The sequence below is a fragment of the Syngnathus acus genome, chromosome 9 (genome assembly GCF_901709675.1).
Source record: "Syngnathus acus chromosome 9, fSynAcu1.2, whole genome shotgun sequence".
Classification (NCBI taxonomy): domain Eukaryota; kingdom Metazoa; phylum Chordata; class Actinopteri; order Syngnathiformes; family Syngnathidae; genus Syngnathus; species Syngnathus acus.
The window spans coordinates 104,298-117,928 of NC_051094.1; the positions used below are offsets into that span (position 1 = coordinate 104,298).

Consider the following 13,631-nt stretch of genomic DNA (forward strand, 5'->3'; position numbering starts at 1 on the left):
TGCTCCAGTACGAGATTCTTTGCAAACGAACCGTTTTCATGGAGCCTGCGAGAAAAGGGAAGGAAACATTCCTCAGTGTGGGAACATTTTCATCTCATTCCCCCAAATAAGGTGTTCTTTTGGATGGAAGTTTGAAGTGATGTGTTGCATTCTCTTCTAAAGTGTCCTGATGCTCCCTCCGGTGGTTAGGCTGCGGCGCTTTCACCGCGCGAGGCTTGGGGTCGACGCCCGGTCAAGGACCCATGTGCCAGTCTATTGTTTTTGAATAAAAAGCAATAACCTCAGTTGCACAAGCACTCACTCCTCTTTACTGTTCACAAGCACAAGTACAAGTCATCTTCATCCATAAGCACATCGGTCTTTCCTTGTTAAAACACAGCAGCCCTTCAAAACAAAATGTGCTCCGGCAACTTTTAGTGTCTTAATAGACATTGATGGTATTTATTTACATATTATAATATATATATATTATTATTATATTATATACACGTCACTTCCTGCCTTGAATAAAAAGCCACCACCGTTTGGTGACTTGTGCCTGGCTTTACCAAGAGCAAGAAAGCACACTGACCGATGCTGCTGGCTGGCTGGCAGGCTGGCTGGCTGGCTGGCTGGCTGCCATACTTTATTCAAGTCTCTCTGGTGTTGATGGCGACTTGCACAATGAAAAGCTTTGACAAAGACACAAAGACCAGGCGGCTAAATTCCGTCAGATCGGCAGAGCCTCTTGCAACAGGGATGCTTGCCGCGAGTGCTATGACACAACCAAAACAATGTGGGTTTTTTTCAAATGGTCAATGCGATGTGATTGGCTGGCTGGCTGCCTGACTGATTTGTTTCACTGCTGCATCTGAACGCAAATGTTGAATCCTGCCTTCCTTGAAGCATCTGGTGGAGCGCCACAGGAAGGCAAGCGAGCGAGCGCTCGTGCAAACGGGAAATGTCAGACGCTGATGTGGAGTGGTTAACGTTCTTCTTGGTGTGTGCTTGTGCGTGCGTGCGTGCGTACCAACTTGCTAGGGAACCTCCCACTTGCAGTTGTCGCTGCCGCCGGCCTGTAGCCGGCCGGCTCAGCGATGATCCGAATTGCGAAACTCGCCGTTTTCTGTGATCTGCAGCGATGATGTGTTGCTAGGAGACAAACCGTTCCTCTGTGATGTCACGCCGTAGCGCTCTTTCAGCTGAGCCAGCGCCGCCATCAGGCGACTGTTGGTAGCGTCCAGATTTGCCATCCGCTTCTCCTGATCGACACATTGGTATCATGACGACATATTGTCAGAATGGCAAATGTGTTTTGTTTGTTTTGACAAAGGGAGCGTGCCATTCGCTCACCCTCGTATTAAACAGACAGACCTGTGCCTCAATGATCTTTTGTTTGGAGTCAACCACAGCCTGCATTTCGGAATGATCTTTCTTCAGCTCCTCTTCCACTGCCATTAACCTGCTCGGGTCAAAGGGTGTGTGTCACTTCCTAGGCAGGCACGCAGGCACGCAGGCACGTAGACACGAGTAGTGAACCTGCTGATGATGCTGTTCATCTGGAGATCTTTGTCATCCTGCAGCCTCCTCAGCCGACTCTCTGTATCCTCCAGTCGAGCCTGAAGCGCATGAACACGTGGCTCAAAAAGCTTTGACGGCTTGATTGATTGATTGATTGATTGATTGATTGATTGAAGAAAAAAAAAAGTTCAACATAGTACATGCATGCTGTGCTTTTGTGTGTATTGGAAGTGAAGAAATGAAGCCAGTGTCCTGTGCGGTGGCGGCGGCCGGAAGCCAAATAGAAGATGGGCTGCACCTACCTGATATTCCTGCAGCAGACGCTGGTTTTGCTGGTCCTGAACCAGGAGCCGGGCCTCACACTCCTCCTGACGCAGGGCCGCCACACGAAGTTTCTCCTGCAGCAATGCAATGTCCTGCTGGTACTGTCCAGGCGCACACACGCGCGCACACACACACACACACACACGCACGCACGCACGCGCACACGCACACGCACACGCACACGCACACGCACACGCACACGCACACACACACACACACACACACACACACACACACACACACACACACAACCATGAATTAGGTGTGTCTCGGTTAAGGTGTTCAGTGGCAGGTTGGCAGGCGCTTGGTTACCTTGTCGATGAGGGCATCGTCATGACGGTCGTCTTCCGTCTCGGCGTAGGAAGAGGCAGAATTCATGTTGAGAAGCCAGGCGGCCGTACGGTCCAACGCGCATGGAGACGGCGCCTGGGCAAACGCACGCGCCACCGTGTCGAGGTTCAGCGTGCGCGGTACGGGCCGGCCAGGTTGCCACGCTACTGACCTTGGTGGCAGGCCGCACTTTTTCGGGACTGTCTCCTTTCGACGAAGACGAGGCCTGGCGCAGTCGCGAGTGTCCGCTGCTGGGCCAATCGGGACTGGACGACATCATGCTCCCAGAGGCGGGGCGAGGGGGGAGCATGCTGGGCGGCGTGCGGCCCCGCGGCGGCGGCGCCGCCGAGGGCGGCGGCGGTTGGTCGATGCGACGCTGAGGACCCGTGCAGCTCTGGCGGGGGGGCGCGGCGCCACCTTGGGCGAGAGCGGGGCGTCAACCCTCGCTCGCACGGACATTCAAAGGTAGGTAGGTCGGCAGCATTCGTCGCATTGGTGACAAGGAAAGAAAAATGTTACTTGTGATGTTCTCCGAGAGCGCTCTTCTGTTTTGCTCTTCTCCGCTGCTGCTGCTGGACACGGCCGACAGACGCTCTCCTCGCTCGCCCCCGGAGGCCGCGCCCACTTGCATCTGGGTGAGGAAGGCGGATCTGGGCGCAGCGGCCGAGTTGCGCTCATCCCCGCCTTGCAAAGTCGCAGAGCAGCCGTCGGAGGGCGCGGCCTCGGCCCGGCGGGGTTGCCGCGACGACATGTGATAGACGGGGTTCTGGAAGGACAACGGCAGCAGCCCCGCCCTGCGCTGCCATTGGCTGTCATCCGCCGCGTCACCGGGGAAGGAATCCTGCAGGTCCACCAGAGACAGGCTCCGGCCCTCCGCACTGCTCATTTCCTGGCCCGCTCTGGCGAACGCCGCGTCGTCGTTGGGCTCCGAGTAGGAGGAGCTCGGGGCCGGAGAGCCGCGCGGGCCTACGACAAGCGACAGACACGCGAGTTCAGCTGTCACGGACGGACGAGGCTCGGGCCAAAGATGAAAGGTCACCTGACGCAGGCTGAAGGCTGGAACCTTTTGTGACAAAGAACAAATCTTTGTTTTCAGGCGTGGGCGACGGTAGCCTGGTGAAATCCACCAACCTGCGACAAATTCCGTCGTTATTTACGGAAAGCTCGGCCATTCTGCTAACGGCGGTGCTGCGATGGCTTCGCACGTGTTTCCCATAGCAAAGAGGTCAATCGAGCGCGAATGGAATACGCGTGGCACTGTTACGTAATCAGGACGAAACAAAACAACCCAGCCCAGATTCAATCCCGCGAACCTTCGGTACCGCGCAACCCACTCCGCCACCCCAGCCGCAGCCGAGACCGACAGCCAGTCGGTCATCAGCTGCCGGCAGCTGCCGATAGCTGCTCACCGGCTGGTGACCAGCTGCCGGCAGCTGGCTCGGCTCGGCCCTTCCCATCTGGGCTGTGTCGTTGCGCTGGTGAGGCGGTTGCTGACACAGGTATGGGGACTAACCCTCCGTCCGGTCCAACGCCGCACTGCTGGCCGAGCGAGGGATTGCATGCTGCCAGAGGAGGCGAGAGGGGCGGCGGCGACAGAGGCGGCGGCGGCGGCGGTGGCGGGGACGACAATTGCTGCTCGGGCGAGGAGGCTTTCCCGGGATAAGGCCCGCCCCCGGGGTTGGCCAGAGCCGCCGTCACGTCCCGTAGGATCCGAGGAAGCGGACTCAGCTTGGACAGGCAGGACTGAGGAGGACACAGGGAAAGGCGGACGTGTCACCTGGGTGCCACCCGGCCGAAGGCTCCTCCTGCATCGAGAAGGTCATGCCTAACACCTGAGCAAATTTGCAGCTGCGCCACGCACATCAGCCGACTGAACGTCTGGCCAGCGTCCGGCCGCTTTTGTCGCGTGTACAGTCTGTCATGTACGCTGAGCACGAGCGAAAGCTTCTCCTGCGTGTCACCCACCCCTGTCACCCCTGGTACCTGTTTGGAACCCCCCCTCCCTCCTCCGAACGCTCGGTCGGTCACCTGGTCCAGCTCAGCGAGCAAGGTGTGCAGGCAGGACAGCTCCCGGCCCAGGTCGACGTATCCGTCAAAGCCGGCGCCGGTGTGGTTGAGTCCATCGGGGTTGGAGATCTCCTGCAGGAATCGCTGCATGTTGCTCCACTGGAGCTCCACAAAGTCGTTCATGAAGAGCATGTATTCTTCTTTAGTGCCGAACCTAAAAGCGGCGCGGGCAGGCGTTACGCCGGGCTGGCTGGCCAGCCGGCCGGCGAACGATCGGACAGACGGACTCACTTGCTGAAGTTGGCCAGCGTCTGGATGACTTTGGCGATGAGCGTCAGCGTGCGAGCCGTGCGCTCGTCGGGGTATCCTTGCGTCAGGTCGAAGAGCGAGGGCGACATCACCGCCGGACACAGGAAGCGCAGGAACAGCGAGGCGCTGATCAGGCGCTCACTGATGTCTGTTCTCCCGCGGTTGCTGCACTCCTGACGCCACGAGGCAAAAACCTCCTTCAGCTCCCGAGGAAACACCCTGTAGGGGGCGCGCCGCGCCGTCAGTCACTTGGCGTGGAGGCGCGGCTGAGTGAGTGAATGGCTGAATGGCTGGGTCTGAGCGCACGGAGGCGCACGGATGCGCCGCCGCTGTGGTTGTCTGAGTGTCCCGGGTACGTGCGTGCGGGCCAGACCTGTAGGAGTCGAGTATCTTGCAGAAGGCCAGCTCACAGCACATTCTCAGGTTGGCCTGATGCTCGGCCAGCTCAGAGCCGGCGCAGCGAGACGCGTCCACCTCGCAGTTCTCGTCCGACTCGCACAGAGCTTTGATGAACTCGCCTGAACACAGGCAACGTACGCGTCAGCCTCGCTTGGTGTCGGAGTGCGTGCTGCCAGCCAGCCAGCCGGCCAGCCAGCCAGCCAGCCAGCCAGCCAGCCAGCCAGCCAGCCAGCCAGCCAGCCAGCCAGCCAGCCAGCCAGCCAGCCAGCCAGCCAACCAGCCAGCCAACCAGCCAACCGAGCAGCCGGCCTGCACCCGCCCACCCATCCACGGCGTACCCAGCGCGTCCTGCAGGTACTTTTGTCCAATCAGCTTCAAGTATTCCTCAATGCTTTTAGTGGCCAGGGTGTTCTCTCTGAAGATCAGCTGATCGTTGTCCCGGTAACGGTCCACCTCCGACATCATCAAGTCCGTCAGGAAGTCCTGTCGACGGCGAGCGTCAGGGGGTGCGTGCCGGGGGCAGGCCGGCAGGCGGGCGGGGCTCCTACCTTGGCTTTGCCGGTGCTGTGCAGGATGTGAACCAGCGCCGCCGCCACTTCCTCTTTGGCTCGCAGGCCGATGGAAGATTCCAGCGTGTTGCACAGCAGCAAGTAGTTGGCGCTGATGAACTCGGCAAACTCTTTGTACTGCTCCATGGGCAGGATGGCTACGCTCTGGTAGCGCGCCTTCACCCGCACCGTCGGCACGCTCGACTTGCCTGTTGACCCGGGCGCGGAAACCGATGCAGCGGCGCGTCACGTTCCGGATCCTGCCGCAAAGGCCGCTGGCGGGCCAGCGTGCCCAAATATACATATCTCACCCCTGATGGTGCTGGGCATGCTGACCGTGTACCACTTCTCCACCAGCTGTCTGCCCGTCACCGCGACGACAGGGATGTTGACCAGACCCACGTAGCTGCTCTTGTCCTTCTTGCGTTTCCTGTCTGTGTCTTTGTAGATGTGCAGCGTCACGGCGTTGACGCACGGCAGACTGCTGAAGTCGAAGCGCTCGCCCCAAAAGATGTTGTCCGTTTTCATCTTGCAGGACGTGCGTGCGTACAGGCTGTCATCTAGACAAAGTTCACAGAAGTACCTGCGCACAGCAGGCCGGAGGGAGGGAGGGAGGGAGGGAGGGAGGGAGGGAGGGAGTCGGTGTGAGTGGTCTCCACAACAAAGTTAGAGCTTGAAGCGCACACACACACACACACACACACACACACACACACACACACACACACACACACACACACACACACACACACACACATAAGGGACACGGTCGGGACCAACGCCTTCTCCGAGTCCACAAAACACACGTGCCGCCACGCATCCTCCAGGACCGAGCAAAGTCCGAGCTGAGCCGAGTGAGCGGCCGCCGCCACCGGCCAACGGTCACCTCTTCTTGGCGGGCAGGTCCTTGGCTTCGATGACCCACAAGGTCAGAAGGTTCTCCAGGCGTCGGCTGTTGTCTTTGTTGGGTTGCACAGCTCGCCGCAGGTTCTCCATCCACTTGTCCCGCTCGGCCGCTGAGCGGCACGAGAAGCACTTGGTCCCCGCCGCGGTGGTCACCTGCCGACGGGTCGCGGCGCAGGGTGAGAGTGGCCTACCCGCCGATGGCCAGCCCGCCCACCCCCGCCGTGCCTCTGACCTCAAAGCAGTAGTCCTGGCCCAGAAGCGACGAGTGAACGGGTTTGATGATCACCGATTGGTCCATTTTCAGCTCCAGAGAGGTCACCCCTCCGCCGCTTAACACCGACTCCTGACGAGCGCAGCGCGGCCGACGCATCACACGCCTGCGCACAAAACAAGCGTCTGGACATGGCGCGTCCGGATGGCTCCAGCCCGGCCCGCCTTGACCCATTTGTGTCTGACGGCGGAAACGTGATCAGGGGGCAGACGCGGGATGAGCACCCAAAAGGCCTCCGGAAGCAATTCTGACGGCATTATTTTTAGAGCCAGCTACTTCTGACAATTGGCGTCAAAGGGCCCGTTGCAAGTCAATGTATTGCATGAATTAGAAATGGATGGGATATACATTGACATTCAATAGAACATCAAAATGTTTCTTTTATGCCGTGGAAAGGGTTACAATTAAGTCATGTAAACATGCCACAGCGTAAATGCTATTAGGGTACTCTCAAGTTACATAATACCATTGATTCGATCGAATATGAACATTATGGGATGTCGGAAAATGAGTTGCCCATCTCAGGTTACCTCAAACGTAAAGTTGAGTTGAACGCTTGCATTTCTAAAGGTCGTATTGAAGAGGAGGAAGGCGAACGGGCAGGCGGGCGTAGGGGCGGGGGGGGGGGGGGGGCACCCGGGCAGGGACAGTATTTCTTACACGCGAGCGAGCGAGCGCACGCGCACGCCTACAGTCGTGGAGGTTTGGAGGCATGCCGATCGAGCAGCAACGCACAGGTTGACTTTTGCCTTGGCGTTGCTTAAAAGCGGGGGGCCTAGCCTAGCCGCATGCTAACACGGCAGGCAGCGCGCTCGATGCACGCGCGTGCGCGCGCGCACGCACTGCAGATAGCGTGTCGATCGAGAGGACAAAAGAGAAGTACTCACAAAGCATTCTGTGCAGGTGAAGAGGAGGAGGAGAAAGAGATGGAGAAGGTTTACACACCCGCGCTATTCTCAAGCAAACAGGACCCCAAGAAAGACAAACCTGCTGATCCTGTCTGTCTGTCTGTCTGTGCGTGCGCGCGCACGCGTCTCCTAGCTGCTGATGCTGGGGGCTCCAGCCGCGCGCGCGCGGCCCCTCCCATCACGGATGCTGCCCTACTTCCTCTCTCTCTCTCCCTCCCTCCATCTTTGAAAGACTGCAGCTGCTGCGCAAGGGCATCATCCAGCGACGACGTTGACAGTCAGTCAGTCAGTCAGTCAGTCAGTCAGTCAGTCAATATTCGGCTGAGTCCAAATTCTAGTTGTACTAAGTTCATTTTGGTTTTACTTGTTAATCACTTGGGAGCTTAAGATCAGGGGATGCTTTGAGAATAATTGTCAATTTTTGTCTATGTGAAGCCCTTTGAGACTGCTTGTGATTTAGGGCTATACAAATCAACTTGACTTGACACTTCACTGGTTCACTCTGATGAAGGCGGAAGTACAAGCCGAAACATGTCAGGTAATGCAACCTAAAATATTTGGTTTGAGATAAAAGAACCAGTGAAGTGAGTCCAAATTCTACTTTCGGACTTACTATCCCGATGCCGCAAATGGACGTCAATCAAACATCTATCTGTTCATGTCACGGGACTGACTGCGAAGCCAAACTGCTTATTTCGAGCCTTGATGATTTGAGAGAGAGAGAGCGAGAGCAATGGATAACGCCAATATATTGTACAGTGTGTCAATCCTGTTTCCAAATGCTCTTTTTCCCAGTGCATTATAAGATGAAACTAGAAGCTGCCACTTTCTGAGGGCGTGGAAAGCTTCGTTGATCATCGGGATTTGATCATCTCGAGCAAAAACGTCCCATTTTTGTGTCCGGCGGCAAAATCTGGCGCCCGCCCCCACCTAGCCGTCGACAGTGGGACGACACCCAAAACAAAGGGCCGAGTCAAATGCACAAAACAAAAAACGCGAGCAACGGGAACTGGAGTTGACGCCACCCGCACCTGCGACGCTCATTATGTGGGTGGATTGCTCTCGCCTGCCGTCATCCGTGCCAAAGACTTTGGAGCGGGAGCCGCTTCTGCAGACAGGGGAAGGACACAAATGACACGCCTGTCAATCGGTCAGGTCAGAAGAAAAAGAACGTCTGGACAGACTCACTTGACTTGAAAGTACCTGAAGCAGATGACTTCCTCTTGGACAGTCGCGCTCACTTGACACTTGGAAGCACCTGAAGCAGATGACTTCCTATTCTTCTCACCGCACGCGTGCATGCTCCTCACTCGCACGAATGACTCTTCTGAACTTGAGATGTACTCAATAACTCACACAAATAAATATTGACTTTGGAGCAGATGAGGAAAGACGAGCCATAGGTCAAAGGGCAACGGGTTTATTGCTGCTGACAGTTCAACAGGCCCAAGAGTGCGGTTACCATAGCAACACAAGTCGCATTCGCAACACTTCAAATGAGAAATGACCAAATGGACACTGTCTATTGATTGTCAATGGCAGTCATTCCTTCCACCCACAGCGCTCAGGCCATCACATTAAGGGTTGGAATTCGGGTTAGATCACCAAATGATTCCCGAGCGCGGCGCCGCTGCTGCTCACTGCTCCCCTCTCCCCCAGGGGATGGATCAAAATCACACGGGGATGGGTCAAATGCAGAGGACAAATTTCACCACACCCAGATGTGTGTGTGACGATCATTGGGACTTGAACTTTTTTTTATCACATCCGAGTCAAAACGCTACGTCCGTTTTCTTAGCTTTCATTGTTTCGGATAGCAAACATTTTGGATGAAGCGCCGCTATATTATATATACACATCAGCACATTTTATACGCGTCTACACGTGCTGCACACACACATTATATTAGTTCTATATATTTTCTATGTACATTTTATACGTAGCGGCCTCTGATGATCAGCCGCCACTGCTTGGATCACTCAAGCAAATTGGCCCGTTACACATTAGAAGCTGGCAGAATGATTATCCCGGTTTGCTTGAGCTGTTTTTCTCTGGTTGGTCCTCAAATCGCTAGTAAGGTGCCGAGCCCTCCCACTCCCACTGCAGCAGGTACTGCAGGGCGCCATCTGCGGTGACACGGCGCGCCAGCACGCGGGAACGCGAGTGCAGGCGAGACATGTAGCGGGACGGCTCGGCGGGATACGGGTTGGCGGGAGACGGCTCGGTGGGATACGGCTCGGCGGGATACGGGCCTTCCTCGGCGCTTACGGGAGCCTCCTCGGCCAAATGCTTGTAGGCGGAGCTCGGCAACTTCCTCTTGCTGCTGCCTACCTTTGGTCTGAAGACACAGGTCAAAAGTTGAGAACGAGGCCGCGCTGGCCGGGCCAGTTCAACGGGCATTTCCAGTGGCTGACGCCCGCCTCCCTTTGAGGCTCGTACCTGGCTGGCCCAAAGGAGCCGCCGGCACTGACGGAACCCGACGTGGAAACGTCTGCCGAGTCTCCATCCGCACCCGACGTTCGTCTACAACATGACATTCTGGTCAGCGTCGTCTACACGGCTCGCTTGCTCGCGCTCATGCGCTGGTGCGTGCCACCTGCTAAGCTTGTGCAGTTGGTCCAGGGTGAAGTCAAATATGGCGGCCATGCGGTGATGATCATTCTACGGACGCAAACATAGACGCTTGGTTTCAAGAGCAAACCAAGAAGAGCGCTTGAAAGTAAGCAAGTGTCCTAACATCAGGGATGGCGTCTTCCAACAACCACTTGGACTTCCTCTTTCTCCTCTCTGATGAAGTGCTGCACACGCACACACACACGGGGGGGGGAGGTGGGGGGGGGGCGTGTTGAGGTGCCCACGTTAGGCTCGGAGAAGGTCGCGGCGGTTACCTGTTGCGACCCACGGCCTTCTTGCAGCCCGGAGCGCCCTCGCCGTGAGCACGCTCGGGGAAAAGTTTGGAGGGCGGCGTGGGAGGAACGCGCGCCCTTAGACGAAAGATGCACTTCCTCTTTTTAATCTCTTTCCCGCACAGGAACCTACACATGAAAAAAAAAAAGGGGGGAAAGAAAAGAAGGAAAATGTCGAACAAGCCGAGTGGAGGGAAACCCCATCGTGCATTGCGCCGCAGCAACACAGATGGATGGCTAAAGTATGGTCAGCTGACTTAGGGCTGTGGCAAAGCCATCCGTTAGGCGTGGATTGGTCGGGGAATGGCCTTCAAACGTTTTGTGTTTGCAGAACACGTCAGAGATGGGAAGGTGTCGTTGATGGGAAGGTGCCAATGACAGCAAACCTTGAGCGGCGGGCGCAGGAGCTTTGCGGACAAAATCGAGTGCGAGCAGAGCGCCGGCTTACTTGCTCTTGTACTTGTTGAGGGCGTCGAGCAGGTGCTGCCCCCTGTCTGCCGGAGGAGTGCTCGACAACTAGACACGCAAGCAGAAGGTCAAGGCCGGGCTGGGCTGGCGCTGCGCCGCGGCCCGCCAACGCTCGCTATCCTCGGCTACCTTTCCCAGCTGCAAGTGTTGCCAGTGCGTGTTGACAAAGGTCACGATTTCCTCCAGTTCAAAGTACTTCTTCTTGTTGCTCAGCGACAGATTGTAGAGAACCAGGTGCACCGCGTCCACCCAGCGAAGAGACAAACGGCGCACGTGCTCCGAACCTTTGTTGCAGACACAACACACGAACAAGTAGAACCTGGATGGAGGGAGGGAGCGAGCGAGCGAGAGAAAGAGAGGACCCAGTTACGAGGCAGACCGCGGGTCAGAGTCCGTGCCGCAGAGTCGGCAGTCCGGCCTTCACGGCATGGCACGGCTGGGTCCCTTTTGCGCAAAGGACATTGTTGTTGTTGTTGTGTGCTCAACTCACCTGTCTCCAAACATCATGCTCTCTTGCAAGCACTGCGTGCACGCCTCGTGGAACCACTGCCGACACTGGAAGCACTGGAGCATCTTCAGATACCACCTGTGTGCACACACCAGCGGCCAGGTCACCGCCCGCCACACCAGCAGCCATGTCACCAGCACGCACGCGGCTCTTACTCTCCAGGGCCTCCGCAGTAGCAGTAAGACTGCTGCTGATTGGTGCGGTGCAGAGAGTCCCACTGGAGCGCATCCGGGTCGTAGGACAGCACCTGCTTCATGGCGAGCAGAGCTTTGGCCAGGGGCCCCTTCTTCAAAGCACCCCCTTTCTGTGGGAGGGCAAGGAAAGTGACGTCATTCCTCATCGCACCAGGGCCTTCACCAAGGCAGGCGCAGGGCAAGCGGTCCAGTACCCTGACGGCCAGGGCAAAGACGCAACGTCGACAGAACCAGGGACTCGCATCACCGCTGTCCTCTACGGGAGGATCGTGACACTTGCGGTGGAAACCTGACAGACAGACCAACAGAGAGGCGAGGCGATGGGTCGGGAGCCGCGCCGCGCCTTTCGGACGCAAACATCCGTGCTCACCTATGCCGCACTTTCCGCAAATGAGGATCGGCTCGGATCTTGGCGCCACCTTCAGACACACCGAGCAGCGGGTCTCCTTCCCAGGCACGCCGGCTGCAATGCCATCGGATCGATCCTTAGTTGCACTTACAGACGGCAAACTTTTTCCAACCAGTCAGTCGGTCGGTCGGTCGGTCCGTCAGTCTCTCCGCCGGCGCACGTCTCACCGTGCTGAATGTCCTTCCACAGGACCCAAAATTTGGAGTTGTCCTCAAAGGTGACGAAGCAGCTAGGTCTCGATGGGCTGAGCTGCGCGCAAATCAGAGCAGAGTTGCGTGCACGCGGCAAAAAAAGGAGCGCGTCGCAAAGGCCCAGGCAAGAGGGGAGCTGCCCACGTGCGAGCCAGGCCAAATGACGTTCGCATCGCACAAAATGACACAGCCCGTGCCAGGATGAAACATGTTCAATATGCTGGCAGGAAGGAAGGCAGGCAGGCAGGTTACCCTGAGAATCTTGCCCAGGTAGTAAAGGCCGTCCGACCAATGACAGAGCACAAACTGGCCCACGCTGAGGCCGGAGTCTGGCCCGGCCCCGTCGTCCTCCGGCCCGGCGTCCACCGGCCCGGCCCCGTCGTCCTCCGGCCCGGCCCCGTCGTCCTCCGGCCCGGCCCCGCCGTCCTCCGGCCCGGCCCCGCCGTCCTCCGGCCCGGCCTCGTCGTCCTCATCTTCGCTCTCCTCCCAGCGCACAGGTGCCACAGGCTCCACTTCAAACACGTCCTCAAACATGCCGACCTGTTTGACATCCTAAACACGTCACATGAGCTCATCAACGAGGAACTACAGTTACACCGGGACCGTGTGGCAACTAGTCATTGTGTCGGCCTCGCGCGCGCTCCTAATCTTCATGACCTGCTGAATTGGTTCACTGTACGCCTGAAGTGACACTACGAGATCTACGTATTTGAAATTGAAAGCAGTTCAAACAAATTCAAAAGTTAAGATTCATCTGGCAACTGACGTGATGCTTGCAGTGTTTCGCCTTCCGTCGAACGCCACATGGTTTACCGCCTCAACTTACTTTACGGAACTTGCGTGACGTGGGCGGTTTTTAATAACGACACACAAGTGAACATTTTGTTCGAAAAGAAAAACACGTTACCGTGTAGACGCGTCGCTGCCTTCTCTCTCTCCTGTGCTTTGGTCCCGTTTTCTTGTCGGTGTGCTTACGCCGCTGTCAGGCGTCCGCTTCGAACGTCCACCATCGCCATTTTCCCCCCCCCCGTTTTTGCTTTTCCCGCCAAACACACCCTGGGTTGTCCCTTATTTACATACGAGACGTCACGACCTACGCCATCAACAGTCGTCAGAGTCGACCACCGATTACTTCATTTCCCCAGATTTCCCAGAACAAATGTACCTTCTGTAAAAGTAAATGTGAAAATGGAGGGCATTTCTTTTATGACTGTTCATCGAGCAATCAAATTGGTAAAGAACTACTAAATGGGCAGTATCATACACCAGATAACGCGCTATGAAGCGGCGGCGTCGCCACAGGGCGGCCATCTTGGGTCAGAGCTGGTCGCTCGCTCATAACGTTAGAGTCAATGGAGCACCGATTTGAAAATAACATGTAGATTGATCAACGCAACCGATTTTCAAACGTCTCGCTTTGTCTATTTGGACTGTGTTGACCATTTCGAGGGTC

General features: G+C 56.8%; 2 protein-coding genes across 3 annotated transcripts; both read right to left on the reverse strand.

Moving 5' to 3' along the window:
• Positions 1-284: 284 nt before the first annotated feature.
• Positions 285-7,774, reverse strand: LOC119126654 (disabled homolog 2-interacting protein-like). The gene is made up of 18 exons (XM_037257923.1): positions 7,482-7,774; positions 6,556-6,700; positions 6,304-6,476; positions 5,729-6,000; positions 5,418-5,626; positions 5,208-5,352; positions 4,844-4,988; positions 4,453-4,689; positions 4,183-4,375; positions 3,668-3,897; positions 3,194-3,285; positions 2,674-3,120; positions 2,327-2,571; positions 2,137-2,250; positions 1,803-1,925; positions 1,519-1,598; positions 1,354-1,441; positions 285-1,241 (listed from the first exon to the last, which is right to left on the reverse strand). The coding sequence occupies exons 2-18, from the start codon at positions 6,691-6,693 to the stop codon at positions 1,071-1,073; spliced, it is 3,102 nt and encodes a 1,033-aa protein (XP_037113818.1). The 5' UTR covers positions 6,694-6,700; positions 7,482-7,774; the 3' UTR covers positions 285-1,070.
• A 1,494-nt stretch (positions 7,775-9,268) lies between these two features.
• phf19 (PHD finger protein 19) lies at positions 9,269-13,230 on the reverse strand. 2 transcript variants are annotated; one of them, XM_037257963.1, is made up of 14 exons: positions 13,086-13,230; positions 12,431-12,718; positions 12,155-12,236; positions 11,949-12,041; positions 11,773-11,867; positions 11,540-11,688; positions 11,367-11,462; positions 11,006-11,195; positions 10,857-10,924; positions 10,391-10,537; positions 10,240-10,300; positions 10,099-10,163; positions 9,942-10,025; positions 9,269-9,840 (listed from the first exon to the last, which is right to left on the reverse strand). In XM_037257963.1, exons 2-14 carry the CDS (start codon positions 12,710-12,712, stop codon positions 9,573-9,575), a joined length of 1,680 nt encoding a protein of 559 aa, XP_037113858.1. In that variant the 5' UTR covers positions 12,713-12,718; positions 13,086-13,230; the 3' UTR covers positions 9,269-9,572. The 2 variants fall into 2 exon arrangements, with proteins under 2 accessions (XP_037113858.1, XP_037113857.1); XM_037257962.1 differs by having other exon boundaries at positions 12,431-12,730.
• Positions 13,231-13,631: the final 401 nt, after the last annotated feature.

Excerpts from the sequence above, each read along its gene's own strand:
- LOC119126654 (XM_037257923.1), bottom strand. The coding sequence starts at position 6,693 with ATGCGTCGGCCGCGCTGCGCTCGTCAGGAGTCGGTGTTAAGCGGCGGA. Across the intron at positions 4,690-4,843 it reads AAGATACTCGACTCCTACAG|GGTGTTTCCTCGGGAGCTGA; the intron begins GTCTGGCCCGCA and ends CGCCCCCTACAG. Across the intron at positions 3,121-3,193 it reads CAGCCTTCAGCCTGCGTCAG|GCCCGCGCGGCTCTCCGGCC; the intron begins GTGACCTTTCAT and ends CGCTTGTCGTAG.
- phf19 (XM_037257963.1), bottom strand. The coding sequence starts at position 12,712 with ATGTTTGAGGACGTGTTTGAAGTGGAGCCTGTGGCACCTGTGCGCTGG. Across the intron at positions 12,237-12,430 it reads ACCTGGGCAAGATTCTCAGG|CTCAGCCCATCGAGACCTAG; the intron begins GTAACCTGCCTG and ends ATTTGCGCGCAG. Across the intron at positions 12,042-12,154 it reads GTGGAAGGACATTCAGCACG|CCGGCGTGCCTGGGAAGGAG; the intron begins GTGAGACGTGCG and ends ATGGCATTGCAG.